General features: G+C 41.9%; 2 protein-coding genes across 10 annotated transcripts; one reads left to right on the forward strand and one right to left on the reverse strand.

Moving 5' to 3' along the window:
• Window positions 1-79: 79 nt before the first annotated feature.
• pgls (6-phosphogluconolactonase) lies at window positions 80-7,247 on the reverse strand. 2 transcript variants are annotated; one of them, XM_014192423.2, is made up of 6 exons: window positions 7,024-7,247; window positions 5,398-5,666; window positions 4,469-4,576; window positions 3,969-4,070; window positions 1,191-1,331; window positions 80-907 (listed from the first exon to the last, which is right to left on the reverse strand). In XM_014192423.2, the coding sequence occupies exons 2-6, from the start codon at window positions 5,659-5,661 to the stop codon at window positions 761-763; spliced, it is 762 nt and encodes a 253-aa protein (XP_014047898.1). In that variant the 5' UTR covers window positions 5,662-5,666; window positions 7,024-7,247; the 3' UTR covers window positions 80-760.
• Window positions 5,849-16,750, forward strand: LOC106600912 (uncharacterized). 8 transcript variants are annotated; one of them, XR_006769164.1, is made up of 9 exons: window positions 6,601-7,191; window positions 7,581-7,668; window positions 7,762-7,870; window positions 8,112-10,246; window positions 12,099-12,136; window positions 12,295-12,367; window positions 12,476-12,615; window positions 12,942-13,047; window positions 15,580-16,750. XR_006769164.1 is itself a non-coding variant. In XM_045714951.1 (5 exons), the coding sequence occupies exons 2-5, from the start codon at window positions 12,334-12,336 to the stop codon at window positions 15,801-15,803; spliced, it is 504 nt and encodes a 167-aa protein (XP_045570907.1). In that variant the 5' UTR covers window positions 9,533-10,246; window positions 12,099-12,333; the 3' UTR covers window positions 15,804-16,750. The 8 variants fall into 8 exon arrangements, 3 of the variants coding, with proteins under 3 accessions (XP_045570907.1, XP_014048157.2, XP_014048158.2); XR_006769163.1 differs by having other exon boundaries at window positions 12,099-12,367; XR_006769165.1 differs by lacking the exons at window positions 6,601-7,191; window positions 12,099-12,136; window positions 12,295-12,367 and adding an exon at window positions 5,851-5,897.
• The last annotated feature ends 102 nt before the right edge of the window (window positions 16,751-16,852 follow it).

A 16,852-nucleotide genomic window follows, 5' to 3' on the forward strand; every position in this document is an offset into this window, starting at 1 on the left:
GTTGTTACAATGTAACAGCAAGCTTATGACATATTGAATAATAATTTTTGCATGTGGAAACAACTACGAATTGAGCAAATGATTTGTTTTACCTTTATTCATCAATTCTTAATGTTAATATTGATAATTCTGTACAAATCTTTATTTTCATCATTGTACCCTTTAGCCAAGAAGGGCATGTGCCATTTCAGTTTATCATCAAAATCCTACATTTTTGGTTAGAAGTGCATGTCCTAATTTTTATCGCCCACTTTGCTAGTCAAATGCAAAGTCGAAATTTAAAGTACAGAGGTCAACAGATTAGTAACAAAGTAAACACTGGTCCCATATGGAGACTTTCTGGCTGAGGCTAGCTACCATACAAGCAGCTAGTTGGAATCCCATACAGTTCCACGAGATTGTACACACTAAAGTTTTCACGACATCTGAACCCTGAAACTTTAATAGTAAATCTATTTGTATTATTATGACGTTACACCGTTTCGTCTGGAATGAATCATCCAGCAACTACTTCAAATGGTTTTCCCATCATGATACACACACACACAGCACAGTTCTACAACAGATGTGTTAACAATCCAATGTTTTTCCTATTCATTCATTCATTCACTTACATCCCATTTTCATGATATGTAGGTTTTAATCTCATGTCTAAAACATAACACCGTCAAATAGAAACGGGAACGTTCAGTGATATCCTGTACATTTTTCTCTGTGGATGTTGAGTTCTTGAATTACTTTTTGTCCTTCTCTTTGGTCTTTAGAGTTTTGCTGCAGAGCCTGGTCTCTCCACCTGGAGTGTCAAGGAGGCAGCAGCTGGTTCATCTATGAGCCAGAACAGCTCACCGTGGCTGGGGACCACTCTGGCTGCAGGTAGGGCCGGGCCTTCCCCACCCTCCAGCACTTGCTGTGGGAGACCAAAACAGAAACTCACAAGTTGAAAGGAAACGCTCACTTGTCGTAGTGTTATCAACAACCACAGAAATGCTCTCAATCCATTACTGTTATTCAGCGACATTTATTTTAGTGATTTAAAAAAAAATTATGACAGTAAATGACAAGTAAACATAAATACAAATAAACTGAATCAAGTCTTCATAGTGACATTTCTTGATTCTTAATAGGTTAGGATCAGAGTGAGATATTATTCCATCAGAGAGGATGCCAGTTTGGAGGATAGGATACAGTACCTTTAGCACTGGTGCTTTGCTGCCCCCTGTTGACACAAAGACCACACAGCGGGCTAAGTTCACCATGGGAAATGTCATGGTCACACGTTGTGGTGGGGGCTTGGGCGAGTCACTGATTGGGGCCACAATTTTCTGGGTTTCCTAAAAGAGGGGTAAACCCAAAACACAAGAACAGTCCATACATAGCCAGTGGAGTGACTAAAACAACACATGCATGACAGGACTGGTGTATCCGTGTGTGTAAAGGAACACATTAAATAAACACAGTACTGGACAGAACCAGACCTGAATTAACTGAAAGGAAGAATCTAAAGATAATTTTTTTAAACCTTACACTGAGACTCCACAAAATACTGTCTGTACTTTCATGTATAGCCCCATACCTTTGAATCCGTATTTGAACCTACTGCATATTACAGTTTAAGTCTGAAGTTTACATACGCTTAGGTTGGAATCATTAAAACTCGTTTTTCAACCAATCCACAAATTTCTTGTTAACAAACTATAGTTTTGGCAAGTCGGTTAGGACATCTACTTTGTGCATGACACAAGTAATTTTTCCAACAATTGTTTACAGACAGATTATTTCACTTACAATTCACTGTATCACAATTCCAGTGGGTCAGAAGTTTACATACACTAAGTTGACTGTGCCTTTAAACAGCTTGGGAAATTCCAGAAAATTATGTCATGGCTTTAGAAGCTTCTGATAGGCTAATTGACATCATTTGAGTCAATTGGAGGTGTACCTGTGGATGTATTTCAAGGCCTACCTTCAAACTCAGTGCCTCTTTGCTTGACATCATGGGAAAATCTGAAGAAATCAGCCAAGACCTCAGAACCAAATTGTAGAACTCCACAAGTCTTGTTCATCCTTGGGAGCAATTTCCAAAACGCCTGATGGTACCACGTTCATACAATAGTACGCAAGTATAAACACCACGGGACCACACAGCCATCATACCGCTCAGGAAGGAGACGCGTTCTGTCTCCTAGAGATGAACGTACTTGGTGCAAAAAGTGCAAATCAATCCCAGAACAACAGCAAAGGACCTTGTGAAGATGCTGGAGGAAACAGGTACAAAGGTATCTATATCCACAGTAAAACGAGCCCTATATCGACATAACCTGAAAATACTCTCAGCAAGGAAGAAGCCACTGCTCCAAAACTGCCATAGAAAAAGCCAGACTACGGTTTGCAACTGCACATGGGGACAAAGATCGTACTTTTTGGAGAAATGTCCTCTGGTCAGATGAAACAAAAATAGAACTGTTTGGCCATAATGACCATCGTTATGTTTGGAGGAAAAAGGGGGAGGCTTGCAAGCCGAAGAACCCCATCCCAACTGTGAAGCACGGGGGTGGCAGTATCATGTTGTGGGGGTACTTTGCTGCAGGAGGGACTGGTGCACTTCACAAAACAGATGGCATCATGAGACAGGAAAATTATGTGGATATATTGAAGCAACATCACAAGCTGTTAAAGCTTGGTCGCAAATGGGTCTTCCAAATGGACAATGACCCCAAGCATACTTCCAAAGTTGTGGCAAAATGGCTTAAGGACAACAAAGTCAAGGTATTGGAGTGGCCATCACAAAGCCCTGACCTCAATCCTACATAAAATTTGTGGGCAGAATTGAAAAAGCGTGTGCGATCAAGGAGGCCTACAAACCTGACTCAGTTACACCAGCTCTGTCAGGAGGAATGGGCCAACATTCACCCAACTTATTGTGGGAAGCTTGTGGAAGGCTACCCGAAACGTTTGACCCAAGTTAAACAATTTAAAGGCAATGCTACCAAATACTAATTGAGTGTATGTAAACTTCTGAACTACTGGGAATGTGATGAAAGAAATAAAAGCTGAAATAAATCACTCTACTATTATTCTGACATTTCACATTAAAATAATGTGGTGATCTAACTAACCTAAGGGAATTTTTACTAGGATTAAATGTCAGGAATTGTGAAAAACTGAGTTTAAATGTATTTGGCTAAGGTGTATGTAAACTACCGACTTCAACTGTATCTATAAGTGTCGTTAAAAGACGTTCTAATTAAAGTAGACGAAGGGTGGGTTCCCAGGGGGATTTCTAAAATGGGTGTGGGATTTTTTTATATTGTTAAAAGCCCCATATGTCGGTCTGACAGTAATTTGTGATCACGCATTCATGTATTTGCACTACAATACATGATGTTTCTGTCAACATGAACGCCTTCCCTTACATGTGTTAAACATAAATATTTATATTCAACTAACTGTAGAGGGGTTACGGCTAATTTCCAGTTCAAACAACATGAAACGGGGAGAGGGCTGCTTCCGACATGTATGCTGAGGGTTTTCTCTTCTCCCATAACAGATGACAGTTCTTCCATTATGAAAGACTATCTGATGAGAATAGTATCGAACAGCTTTAATTACGCCCAGACCAAGCAACGCCTTTTTTAACCCTCATGGAGAACAGATGGAACGTCATGATCTGATCATCACAAGACCACATGGTTCAAAAAAAGAAGATGTATCAGTAACATCGATGTAAATAGTTATGCGTTTTAGCTCCTCCGATACCAAAATTACAACCTAGTGAGTGATACAGGCGGGGATCCAGGTCGTCTGAGAAGATTGCTTTATCATAGAAAATGCTAAACACTTCTCCAGGCGTTGTGAGATTTGATCATCAGTGCAACGCGACTGCAAAAAAAGACAACCTGGGAGTCAACATGGAACGAGGCTACAGCGCAATAAAGACGGCCTGGAACTGGGGCGTAGACTGTGCTCACCTCCAGCAGGGGATGGTCTGGGAAGAGGGAACAGGTGTGTCCATCAGGCCCCATGCCCAGCAGCAACAGATCAAACACTGGGATATCCTCCTTCGGGAAGGCCTATATGTACATGTGAGACAAAATAATTAAAGGTAGACACAGTCAAAATGACGTTGCCATGAGCAGCACCGGAGATATTGAGGTGAGCGAGATGCAACACTTCGCTCACACACAGTCAGTATCGGCACGGGTTCCCTTCACGCTGTTCACAGCGTGGTAGACAGGGCACCAAAACAGCAGAGAAGTAAAGTCTTGCGCTTCAACGCTCTTAGTTGTTGTGGAAATTGACCAACTATGCTGTTTACTTTTTGCATCTACGTCATATCGCTGAGTCTACCTTCAATACCAAAATAGACTATAATATTTCAGTGTTTCATGTCATAACTTTTCTTTGTTTCATAACCATACAAGTGATTAAATCACTGTGTGTGTATATGTGTGTGTGTGTGGGTGTGTACCTCCTTCAGTTTGCGGGCATAATCCTCAGCACACTCCTGTACAGATAAAGAGGGGTCAATCGCCAGGACCCCACTGTCTGGGATGTTGATTTTGGAGAACAACTGATTCTGTTGACAAAAACAAAACATGATTGAATATAAAGAGTTAGGATGAATAGAAGTGTTGATCCTAATAGGATCAACACTTGATAGAACTGGCCTTAAAAGGTTTTAATGAAAACTAGAAAAAGGTACATGCCCTGCCCCTGAATTAATATGTGTGCTTGCAGAAAAATACAGACATCAGGCTGTAGGATAAGAATATTCACATACACTGACTGTACAAAACATTAGGAACACCTTCCTAACATTGAGTTGCACCCCCTTTTTCCCTCTGAACAGCCTAAATTTGTCGGGGCATGGACTCTACAAGGTTTCGAAAGTGTTCCACAGGGACGCTGGCCCATGTTGACTCCAATGCTTCCCATAGTTGTGTCAAGTTGGCTGGATGTCCTTTGGATGGTGGACCATTTTTGATACACAGGAAACGGTTGAGCGTAAAAAAAACATGCAGTGTTGCAGTTGTTGACACAAATTTAAACCGGTGCACCTAGCGCCATACCCTGTTCAAAGGCACTTAAATAGTTTGTCTTGCCCATTCACCCTCTGAATGGTACACATGCTGCACACAATCCATGTCTCAATTGTCCTTTTTTAAGATGTCTCCTAGCCTTCATCTACACTGATTGAAGTGGATTTAACAACTGACATCAATAAGGGATCATATCCTTCACCTGGTCAGTCTGTCATGGAAATAACAAGTGTTCCTATATTTTGTACATTCATTGTATATTAATTGTCATCTTTTGTGCATAGCAGGTTTACAGTAAACTGATGTTAATATATGCAGCTGATGAGGCGAGGACCAGTAAACTATGAGATTATGTTACCTTGTACAGTCCATAGGTACTCTCTCCATCGTCGAAGGGAACCAGCCTCTCATCACAGAACCCTGCTAGCCAGAGGCTGCAGTCCAGGTCTGGCAGGGCGGGCAGCTCCTTGCTGAGCATGGACACCAGGCTGCCCCCTGAGAGGCCCAGGGAGAACCGGCCATGGTCCAACAGGGCCTTGTCAGCCCGAGATACTACCAGGTGAGCTAGAGCTGGACCAAGCTCTGCTGCTGAGGGGAACACCACTACTCTTCTGCCTGACATCCTGACTGGAATAGAAGAGGGAGGAAAAAGAAGGGTAACAGAAAACAGTTCATTTTAGAATCAGTGATGCACTTCTTATACCAGTAAGGAGGAAGTGTCACTGTCAATACACCACATTGTTTTACAATTCACCATGATATTGCATAATTTCCCCAATTCAAGAGAAGCGGGCCAGCTACCAATAAATATAACAAAAAAAGGCAAGAGTGGACTGGTCTATAATAATAATGATGATGGTGAGTATTCTGGGGAAATTCACATCTCACTGTAGTCCGAATGTGACTACGCTTTACATTGCCTGTACATCAGACTAAGTTCAAATGTAATTATATTGAACTTTCTGGCTTGTAAAGAAACGTTTTTGCAGTGCTTAGTTTCAGGCTGTGTAACAAGAAAACTGGTATAACATTCGGATTTATCAGCATAATCTCACTGATGCACGTTAAGTGTCCAGTATGGTGCATGTAAGAGAGCTCTGCAGTGCCATTGATAGCTTGCATCTCAATCTGGAGAGTAGGTGAAGCTCACCAGTTCCAGACAGGTATCAAATTCATACTATTAGCTCTAATAAAGCGTGTGAAAAAGCAACATTTTACTCAAAGTAAATCTTGTTTAATTACCTTCTGTTTTTTTGTCGGCGAACGCAAATTTGCCACTCGCAGCACTTCCTGAAACTTTTCCTCCACTAGCCAATCAAATATCCAGGACCGCCCTGTTATGTTGAATTCTGGTAATTGTAGTGATTGTGATTGCCTCAAATGCTGTGTGTGTTGTGTGCACTGTATTTGGATTTAACCCTAAGAACTGTCTTTAGTACACTCTAATCGTCTTTGATGATCTGGATTGTATACGATATTAGATGTAAATCAACTAACTGATAATTAACAGTATAGTAACAGACTATGAACTACGTATACTAATGAAACCCCTTTACTCGTTATAATTGTGGTAGTTATTAATTAAATGAAAATGCTCTAAAATTATTCTCCCAAATGCTTTTTAGATGCCACTTCTCTTTGCTGTGATCCTTTGTGATTTCCCCTCCGATCCTGTAGATGGAACCATGCGTCTTTGTTGTGTGCATGTTTGTACAAAGAACTCGAGGCACACGTTGTTTTATACAACAAACTAAATATTTGACAGCTCGTTGGAAGTAATACATACAGTTATCAGCAGATTAGAGTTTTATATAAATACTTTTGCCAAAATGTCGACAGCGTTTTGTTTTCAAGCACAGCTCGTTTCTGTCATGGACGCGTTATCAAAAACAGCAGTTTCAGAAATAAGCAAACTAGTCGACATCGAATCAAAGGTTTTAAAATTAGAAATAACGCGTGGTCGGAATGAAATAGCAACACTTACAGAGAAACTGCAGCTGATGGAGAATTTGCTTTGGATCGATGGAGGGCACAGGCAGGACGCAACGGCAGATACACTCACGAAAACGCCAACAAGAATGAGAGATGGTTTAATGAACGGTTATTGTGAAATACCTCAGTCTGAGCCCAAAATACCTGCAATCAAAAAAAGGTTTGCAAAGTTGACCCTTATTGAATATTCTATGGGCAGGTAATGTGTGTGTGTGTGTGTGTGTGTGTGTGTGTGTAATAGATCTGAGTCAAAGACGTGTGCTGTGTTTGAGTCCCAAAAGTGCACATTTCTAATTTGCTATAGTTTTTGACCCAGGTCTGGATTATACTGGCCACAAATCACAGATATTTTAATGATTCTGCATGAAACCCTGTGCTGCCTGAATCCTGTGGCTTCTTCTTGCTCTTTGGGTTTAGGCTGGGTAACTGTAAAGCAGTTCTTGATAAATGCTGATGTAAAAATAATTTTATTAAATACTTGATTTATTGATTGAACCCAACCCTTTTAATCTGGCAGAATTGAATCTATTTGTTTTCTTGTCTGCTTAGTGAGAGTTCCTGGGAAAACATTTGTCCTCCCCAAGAGATGCACGTCATCCATCAGGTTGAAGATGGTGCTCTTGTTTTGGAAACAGTGGTACATTAACTGTCATTCCTTCTGTCAAGTAGCCTCACTGTAATGTCCTTCTAGTTACCATTTTTTGCTGAGCTGTTGTTGTTTACCCCAAAGCCTACCACAGTGGTGAGAGACCAGCCTGAGTTGATTGTGATCAAGGAGGAACCTTCAGAGGTGGACATATGGGGTAGTGGGCCAAAGACCGAACTCATACATGAAAATGGTGAGTGTTGATGGATTAAAAATCACATGAGGGCCTGGGTGCCAAATAGTACACTGTCAGGGAGGACAGTGACTTGTATTGGCATTGCTTAACAGTTGGGTAACCTAGAAAGTTGGGTAATATAGTGCAATAGGCAAAATGCAGAAGCATCGGCTTGTCTTGTGTAACTGAATATAAAGGTTGAACTGTTTTAATTATGTTCTAAAAGATATACTTACACATTCCTTCCTGTGTCAAACAGGAGCAGCAACATCACTTGATACAGATGTTGGGTGTCTCAATGTGCTTCAGCATTGTCCAGACAGCTCAGACAACCACCCTATACTAACTAAGAGCCAAGGGAACCACAGCACTCAGCACTCATCCGGAGTGCAATTGGAGGACCTGGACACCCATTGGACGCCACCTGCATGTTCACAGAGCCAGGATGCGCAGCAGATCACACCTGCTGCACAGAGAAACTCCATAACTGGAAACAGCTCTGGTGGTATAACAAATGTGCCCTCTCAGAGTTTCAGTGTGGCAAAGTCGAACATGAAGATCCACAGCCTGAGAACATCAGGAGCTAAAAGATTTGGCTGTATGCAATGTGGCAAGAACTTCAGGTGTTCTAGTCAGCTGGAAATACACCAGCGAAGTCACACTGGAGAGAAACCGTACCGATGCACGCTGTGTGGAAAGAGATACGCACAGAAAGGGCATCTTTATACCCACCAACGCACACACACCGGAGAAAAGCCATATCGCTGCCTCGACTGTGGCAAGAGCTTCATTCAAAAATGCACTCTCGATATGCACCAGCGCACCCACACCGGAGAAAAACCTTATGTTTGTGTGAAATGTGGGAAGGGATTTACTAAAAACTGTAACCTTAAGAAACACATGGGTGTACATACAGAGTTTAGCATGCATGTTTACAGTGAGTCCAGTTTACAAGAGGACAGATGGACAAATAGACCTCATCCGTACTAGTACCAACCATAGGCCTACAGCCTCTGCAGCGGATTTGCTGGACTTCAGTCATTCAAAGTTTTCCTCATAAAATATTAGTCTCTGCTTTTCAGAAAAATAAAGCTGTCCTATTTTTCAACATTTGCCAGGTCTCTATTTTGCGCTCTGTCATTTTTATTTTATTCAAATGTAACCTTTATTTAACTAGGCAAGCCAGTTAAGATCAAATTGTTATTTACAATGACGGCTGGGCCAATTGTGCGCCGCCCTATGGGACTCCAAATCACGGCAGGATGTGATACAGCCTGGATATCGTTTTCCTCATTTGAAATCGGGTTTGGAGGTGAAATATAGCCCTGAAAGTAACAGCCAATTGCCAAGGGTATAGTTTTTTAATTGGATCGAAACATTACCGCATTGGATTGTGGGATATTTGACCATAAACTATGAATTAAAGCTCAACAAAAAATGTGTACATGACCATTACTTTGTGGGTTTACGGTAAAGAATCCCACAATTCAAAGCGGTAATGTTTAGAATCGTGAGCGAGAGGTCTATTCAGAGATATTTTTGAGAAGATGGAAAACTCCATTGCATTCGTATTCCAGCCCATTGTCTACGCTGCCCATGCGTCGTCAATGAGCCGCACGGTGCATTCTGGGTGATTCTGAGACAAGGAGAGCGCTCCTTCAAGAAGTGAATGGGAGTCAATTGGGCTAGCTCTAAACCCCCAACATTAGCATGAATTTCGACAAGAAGTACCACATAAAAAATATTTTCGGAGATGTGAGATAATTAACTTATCTGTAATATCGTACAGCTTTTGCATCGTACTTTCGAGGAAAATAGCCATACCCCGACTTTGAGAAGGGATTGCGTGACGATCAGTTTAGCAACCGCGTGACGCAGCATGACAACCTAAACGCGATTGGTCGAAAGTCTGATGGGTGGGGCTTTATACATTCGAAGATCTTTGCCCAATAGGATTCCTATCTCGTAATTTCTCTTATCCCTGGTCTATTTCAGCTAGCTAGCCACCCAATCAATGTCTATTATTAATCATTTTTATTAATATCGCCAGCCTATCATACACGTTGGACTTAGTTTCTTTTTAAAACAAAACCATGAATACGATGATAAATCGGGGAAGTTTTCAGATCCAGTTAGCTTCCATTATGGAAATGCTAAGCAAAGCTGCTGTGGTTGAAATCGGTAAACTTGTCGACGAGTGCTCGTCCGTTCTCCGTTCTGAAATATCCCAACACATGAATGAGAACGAGGCATTAAAGAAGAAATGTTATCTGCTAGAGATTGAATTAAAGACGGTAAAACTGCACGAGCGTAAAAGGGTCATTGCCAGCCGTTGTCAGAATGGAGTTCAGGTCTCGGGACAAATATTTACGCATCGAGCAACAGAGAACCGAGGTGAGCATTTTTAGACGGTAACGTTAGCTAGCTTGCTACTGTAGCCGATTAAAATAGATCCCACGATTTACGAGTTAAGACTAGTGTGGGCAGACTTTAGATACAACTAGTGATTTCAGCACCCAAAGAATAGCCCGCAATTAGCTGCACACATTCTTTGTAATTCCGGGCTATTCTTTGGGTGATGTAATCAATACATTGTTAGTTTTTGATAACTTTGTGACGTCGGCCAAACAGCCAAATAACGTTATTCCATCTAAACGTGACTCAATTCTGGTACAATTCTAGAAACATAAATCCCTCCTACTTTAATATTACATAAAACATTTCACAAATTCAAATTATACAGTTACTGCACTGTTTTAACCGGTTTTAACACAGTTGCAGGCGACAACATGTTTGTGGCGTCCATCTTCCGTTTACACGAAGGTGTTCGGAGACGCAGATGGCTAACGTTAATTAGCACAGGTACGCCTCTGTCTTCCAGCTGTTTTCCGTAAACGAGCGCTGTAACATGGACATTTGTTCATGTCGGAACCCTTAACCCTGTAAAGGTATGTGGTAATTTAACCGTTTGTTAAACTACAGCTCAGCATTCAACATCATAAGACCCTGGGAGGTCGCAACTGGTTCCTGGACTTCTTGACTGGCCACCCCCAGGCGGTGAGGGTAGGCAACAACACATCTGCCACACTGACCATCAACACCGGGGCCCCTCAGGGTTGTGTGCTTAGTCCCCTCCTGTTCACCCACAACTGCGTGGCTGCGCACGACTCCAACACCATCAGGTTTGCCGACAACATGATGGTGGTAGGCCTGATGACTGAGGCAGCCTATAGGGAGGAGGTCAGAGACCTGGCAATGTGGTGCCAGCACAACAACCTCCCCCTCAACATCAGCAAGAGAAAGGAGCTGATCTTGGACTACAGGAACAGAGGGGCGAGCATGCCCCCATCCACATCGATGGGGCAGTGGTGGAGAGGGTCGAGCTCTTCAAATTTCTCAGTGTCCACATTACTAAGGAATTAACATGGTCTGCACATTTTGTGGAGAGGGCATGACAGCACCTCTTTCCCCCTCAGGAGGCTGAAAAGATTTGGCATGGGCCTCAAAGTTCTACAGGTGCACCATTAAGAGGATGTTGACTGGCTGCATCAATGCTTGGTATGGAAACTGCAAGGCACCTGACCACAAGGCACTACAGAGGGTGGTGAGTGCGGCCTAGTACATCACTGAGGCCGAGCTCCCTGCCATTGAGGACCTCTACACCAGGCAGTGTCAGAGGAAGAACCAAAAAAGTGTCTGGTGCCAGCCACCCAAGTGATATATAGACCGTTTTCTGCAACCGCATGGAAAGTGGTACCAGTGCACCAAGTCTGAAACCAACAAGACTTCTAAATAGCTAATCAAATGGCTACCCGGACTACCTGCATTGACCCTTTTTTGCACTAACTCTCTTGCACCGACTCTATGCCCACATTGGACTACCCACACACGTACTTACACCAACATACACACTACATAAGCCCACACACACACTTTCACACTCACCACATATGCTGCTGCCACGGTTTATTATCTGTCCCGTTGCCTAGTCACTTTACCCCTAACTATATGTACATAGCTACATTAATTACGCCGTATCCCTGCACATCGAATCAGTACTGGTATTCACTGTATATAGCCATGTTATTTTTTACAAGTTATTCACTGTGTATTTATTCCTTGTCACTATTTTGCATGTTGGACAAGGACCCGTAAGCAAGCATTACACTATTAGTCTACACCTGTTTATGAACACATGACAAATACATTTTGATTTGATATGACAATCTCCTCTTTTCCCACAAAGCTTCTATTCATCTTCCCAGTAGACAACTCTGCAAGCATGTATGTACTTCCAAAAACGGTCTAAATAAAAATGTATAAGCAACCGGACACTTTTTTTCTATGTAGTGTTTTTGACCGGAAGAGCTACCAATAGGCACCTCTTCTGGTCAAAAAACAATACTTAATTTTTTTCCGGTTGCTTGTCAATTTTTATTTAGGCCTTTTTTGGAAGTACATACCGGGCGTAACAGCAGTAAATGGCGATAGTTGCAGGCAGGGCAGGCATATTTGGTGAGTAACATATTTTAACGTTATAACGCTTGCAGAGCTGTTTAATGGGAAGATGGAGGCTGGTTCAGCCACGGTCATTATATTCATGATCGACGTTCCCCTTTTCAGAGAAGCAGTCTGCCCCCGCGATAGAGAGTGTCTTTGGTAAGGACTGGTGCATGGATCTATGGAGAGATGGGGAGTCAATCCCTCAGGATAAAGAGACAACAATTGGATCTGCCATCTTGGGCGATGATGAGGTCACTCAGGTCAGATTTATTAATATCCTTGAATAGTGCATCTGCTAGCCAGGCTGTCCCAATTTGCTCCCTTCCCCTGACAATAGTCCTACCGATTTGATGTTTGCAGATCTGTAAGGTTAAAGACCCAGCAATGTGGTGGAAGCTGAGTGTTTATACCTATCCAGACCATTCAGATCAAAAGGTTAGGGCCTAGGGAAAGGGTTAAGGAGTAAATTGGGACTGGGAAGGGTTATACTCATGGATCACAATGAAGGTTACAAAGGTGCTTCTGTTACATTCAGAATAAAAAAGAACGATGTGTTGTCTAACGGTCACTCACCTGTCTTGTGTAGGCAATAGACTTGGTGGACAATGAGCCTGACTTGGTGTTTATCAAAGAAGAGCTGTTTGAGGATCAGCCAGTGGACCAGCAGAGGGGACATGCAAGCAACAGAAAAAGTATGTGTGTCGTGATCATTGAAATTTGGACAACTCATTCATATGTAAAATAAATGACATCCTTTCATGAAGGAAGGATGCGAGTTGCAATTGTAAGTCAGTCTCTGGATAAGAGTTGTATGCTACTATGACTTGTTAAGGAACTAGGGCTGTGGCGGTCATTACATTTTGTCAGCCTGTTATTGTCATGCGAAAGACAGCTGGTCTCACGGTAATTAACTGTTAATTAACATGAATACGTTTAGCATCTCCAGGCTCCACTCGTACAAGCCTCTGATGCACGCCTTTGGAATGTCTGCATTTAAAAAAAGTTGAATAAATCAATTGACTATACACCACAATCACAAATTCATTATTTTAGGCAGGTCTGAAGAAACGTTATGATATGAAAATGTATTTCAGAAGAACAGAATGAGTTGGCCAACTGTATGTTATCTGGCTATGCACCATAACATAGGCTTGTTCATTTAGTAGACAAGGTAAGCTTATAAGATCTGTGCCATTATTTTATATTAAGAAGAATGTAATTGAAGTTACCTGAATAAAATAGAATGACTGTGTGCATATGAAGTGGCTATGTTGAGTGTAAAATGTATCATTTGAAACAGTTATTTGGCAACTTTTGTTGTGAATGATACAAGCCTTAGAAATCAAAAGATATACAGTTGAAGTCAGAAGTTTACATACACCTTAGCCAAATACATTTAAACTCAGTTTTTCACAATTCCTGACATTTTAATCCTAGTAAACATTCCCTGTCTTAGGTCAGTTAGGATCACCACTTTATTTTAAGAAAGTGAAATGTCAGAATGATAGTAGTGAGAATGATTTATTTCATCACCTTTCCAGTGGGTCAGAAGTTCACACTCAATTTAGTATTTGGTAGCATTGTCTTTAAATTGTTTAACTTGGGTCAAATGTTTCGGGTAGCCATCCGCAAGCTTGTTTACAGACAGATTATTTCACTTATAATTCACTGTATCACAATTCCAGTGGGTCAGAAGTTTACATACACTAAGTTGACTGTGCCTTTAAACAGCTTTGAAAATTCCAGAAAATTATGTCATGGCTTTAGAAGCTTCTGATAGGCTAATTGACATAATTTGAGTCAATTGGAGGTGTACCTGTGGATGTATTTCAAGGCCTACCTTCAAACTCAGTGCCTCTACTCCAAAATGCAAAAGAAATCAGACTTAAGAAAAAAATTGTAGACCTCCACAAGTCTGGTTCATCCTTGGGAGCAATTTCCAAACGCCTGAAGGTACCACGTTCATCTGTACAAACAGTAGTACGCAAGTATAAACACCATGGGACGACGCAGCCTTCATACCGCTCAGGAAGGAGACGTGTTCTGTCTCCTAGAGATGAATGTACTTTGGTGCGAAAAGTGCAAAACAATCCCAGAATAACAGCAAAGAACCTTGTGAAGATGCTGGAGGAAACAGGTACAAAAGTATCTATATCCACAGTAAAACGAGTCCTTAATCAACTTAGCCTGAAAGGCCGCTCAGCAAGGAAGAAGCCACTGCTCCAAAACCGCCATAAGAAGGCCAGACTACAGTTTGCAACTGCACATGGGGACCAAGATCGTACTTTTTGGAGAAATGTCCTATGGTCTGATGAAACAAAAATAGAACTGTTTGGCCATTATGACCATCATTATGTTTGGAGGAAAAAGAGGGAGGATTGCAAGCCGAAGAACACCATCCCAACCGTGAAGCACGGGAGTGGCAGCATCATGTTGTGGGGGTGCTTTGCTGCAGGAGGGACTGGTGCACTTCACAAAATAGATGAGGTAGGAAAATTATGTGGATATATTGAAGCAACATCTCAAGACGTCAGGAAGTTAAAGCTTGGTCGCAATGGGTCTTTCAAATGGACATTGACCCCAAGCATACTTGCAAAGTTATGGCAAAATGGCTTAAGGACAACAAAGTCAAGGTATTGGAGTGGCCATCACAAAGCCCTGAACTCAATCCTATAGAAAATTTGTGGGCAGAACTGAAAAAGCGTGTGCGAGCAAGGAGGCCTACAAACCTGATTCTGTTACACCAGCTCTCTCAGGAGGAATGGGCCAAAATTCACCCAACTTATTGTGGGAAGCTTGTGGAAGGCTACCCAAAGCATTTGACCCAAGTTAAACTATTTAAAGGAAATGCTGCCAAATACTAATTGAGTGCATCTAAACTTCTGACCCAATGGGAATGTGATGAAAAAAATAAAAGCTGAAATAAATCACTCTACTATTATTCAGACTTTTCACATTCTTAAAATAAAGTGGTGATCCTAACTGACCTAAGACAGGGGATTTTTACTAGGACTAAATTTCAGGAATTGTGAAAAACTGAGTTTATACACCTTAGCCAAATACGTTTAAACTTCCGACTTCAACTGTATCTGTCGACGTGCCCTTGCCATGTGTAATATGTGTGGCAGTAATACAGTCACTGCAATAGCCCTATATGGGACTGGTTATTGAATTGTTTCACAGCTGTGATGCTGGTATTGAGATTTTTCATTTGTACTGTACAGGGAGCGTAGCTGTGGAGGATGCTCCAGCAGTGGAGCGAGCAGCTGCCAGTCAACTTCACCTATACAAGGGGGACTTAAACACATACCCTGCAGGCAGCCATCAGGTACAGCCTGACACAGAGCAGCCCACATCCATTGAGAGCCTCATGGAAGACCCCACTCTGGCTGGTCTGGTTGACCACACAGAGCCTGGCCCGGTTGACCACACAGAGCCTGGCCCTTGACACAGCCAATGGGATGTACATGGACTATCCTCCCCGCAACACATACGCACCAAGAAACCGGCCAAGCCACCAGCAGGGAACTGGAAAAGACCTGAAGCAGCAGTTTGACTGTTTGTTTTGTGGGAAGAGCTTTGGTTATTTGAGCTACTTGAAAGTCCATATCAGACGCCACTCTGGAGAGAAACCGTTTGGCTGCACCGTTTGCGGGAAGCGCTTCGCTCAGAAGACGTACCTGAAGCTGCATCAGCGTACACACTCTGGGGAGAAACCTTACAGTTGCACAGAGTGTGGGAAGAGTTTCTCTCAGAAGAGCTCGCTGAATGTCCACCTCCGGAGTCACACCGGGGAGAAGCCTTATAGCTGTGTCGACTGTGGGAAGAGCTACACCTATAAACACGGTTTTAACACACACCAATGTTTCAAATAATTTACATTTCAACCTTGTTTTGAAAACTGAAACATCTTTAGCCGTATTGTAATCATGGTGGTTTTCAGTAGGTAGATTTTTTTTTAAAGTTAACTGTTTTGCGCTACTGTGTGCCCTAATGAACATGACCAAGCTGTTACTCTTCACTACATGGCAGAACTGCTCCATTCAAGTTTTCCCTCCTGCTCTGTCTGTAGGATTGCACACACACACACACTGCCTTCTTGTCACACAATTGGCAATAGACTAGATGCCCCACTGTTAGATGAAGACATTTTTGAAGTATTTCTAAAGACATGTACTGTTTGTGCTAAACAGTGGTAGTCCTGATACCAGTTGTTTGTGCTACTGTGAAGAATGCCAGTGTGGTAGACCGGTCACGTAAACGTGTGCCAAATAATTTTCTGTAATGAATTAAACGGGTACAGTAATACATTTACTTATTTGTACTCACATTACATTTGTATTCCATATGTTATAAAAATGTAAACATGGCAATGATTAAATGATTGAAATGTTATACCCATAATGCTGTTTTAATTAAAAGCAAATTAAGTTTACAGCAGATGAATATACTCCAGAAAAACAGACAATCATGGAAGCATTATGTACAAAACAAGTA

This window comes from Salmo salar, chromosome ssa03 (genome assembly GCF_905237065.1).
Source record: "Salmo salar chromosome ssa03, Ssal_v3.1, whole genome shotgun sequence".
In the NCBI taxonomy this organism is placed as follows: domain Eukaryota; kingdom Metazoa; phylum Chordata; class Actinopteri; order Salmoniformes; family Salmonidae; genus Salmo; species Salmo salar.

Bases quoted from the DNA above. Each gene is read 5' to 3' on its own strand.
- LOC106600912 (XM_014192682.2), top strand. From the start codon at position 9,946: ATGAATACGATGATAAATCGGGGAAGTTTTCAGATCCAGTTAGCTTCC. The intron at 10,247-12,475 runs GTGAGCATTTTT...TCCCCTTTTCAG, and splicing joins TCGAGCAACAGAGAACCGAG to AGAAGCAGTCTGCCCCCGCG. The intron at 13,048-15,579 runs GTATGTGTGTCG...TGTACTGTACAG, and splicing joins ACATGCAAGCAACAGAAAAA to GGAGCGTAGCTGTGGAGGAT.
- pgls (XM_014192423.2), bottom strand. From the start codon at position 5,661: ATGTCAGGCAGAAGAGTAGTGGTGTTCCCCTCAGCAGCAGAGCTTGGT. The intron at 4,577-5,397 runs GTAACATAATCT...TTTTGTCAACAG, and splicing joins GTACCTATGGACTGTACAAG to AATCAGTTGTTCTCCAAAAT. The intron at 1,332-3,968 runs GTGAGCACAGTC...CCCCTCTTTTAG, and splicing joins CAGACCATCCCCTGCTGGAG to GAAACCCAGAAAATTGTGGC.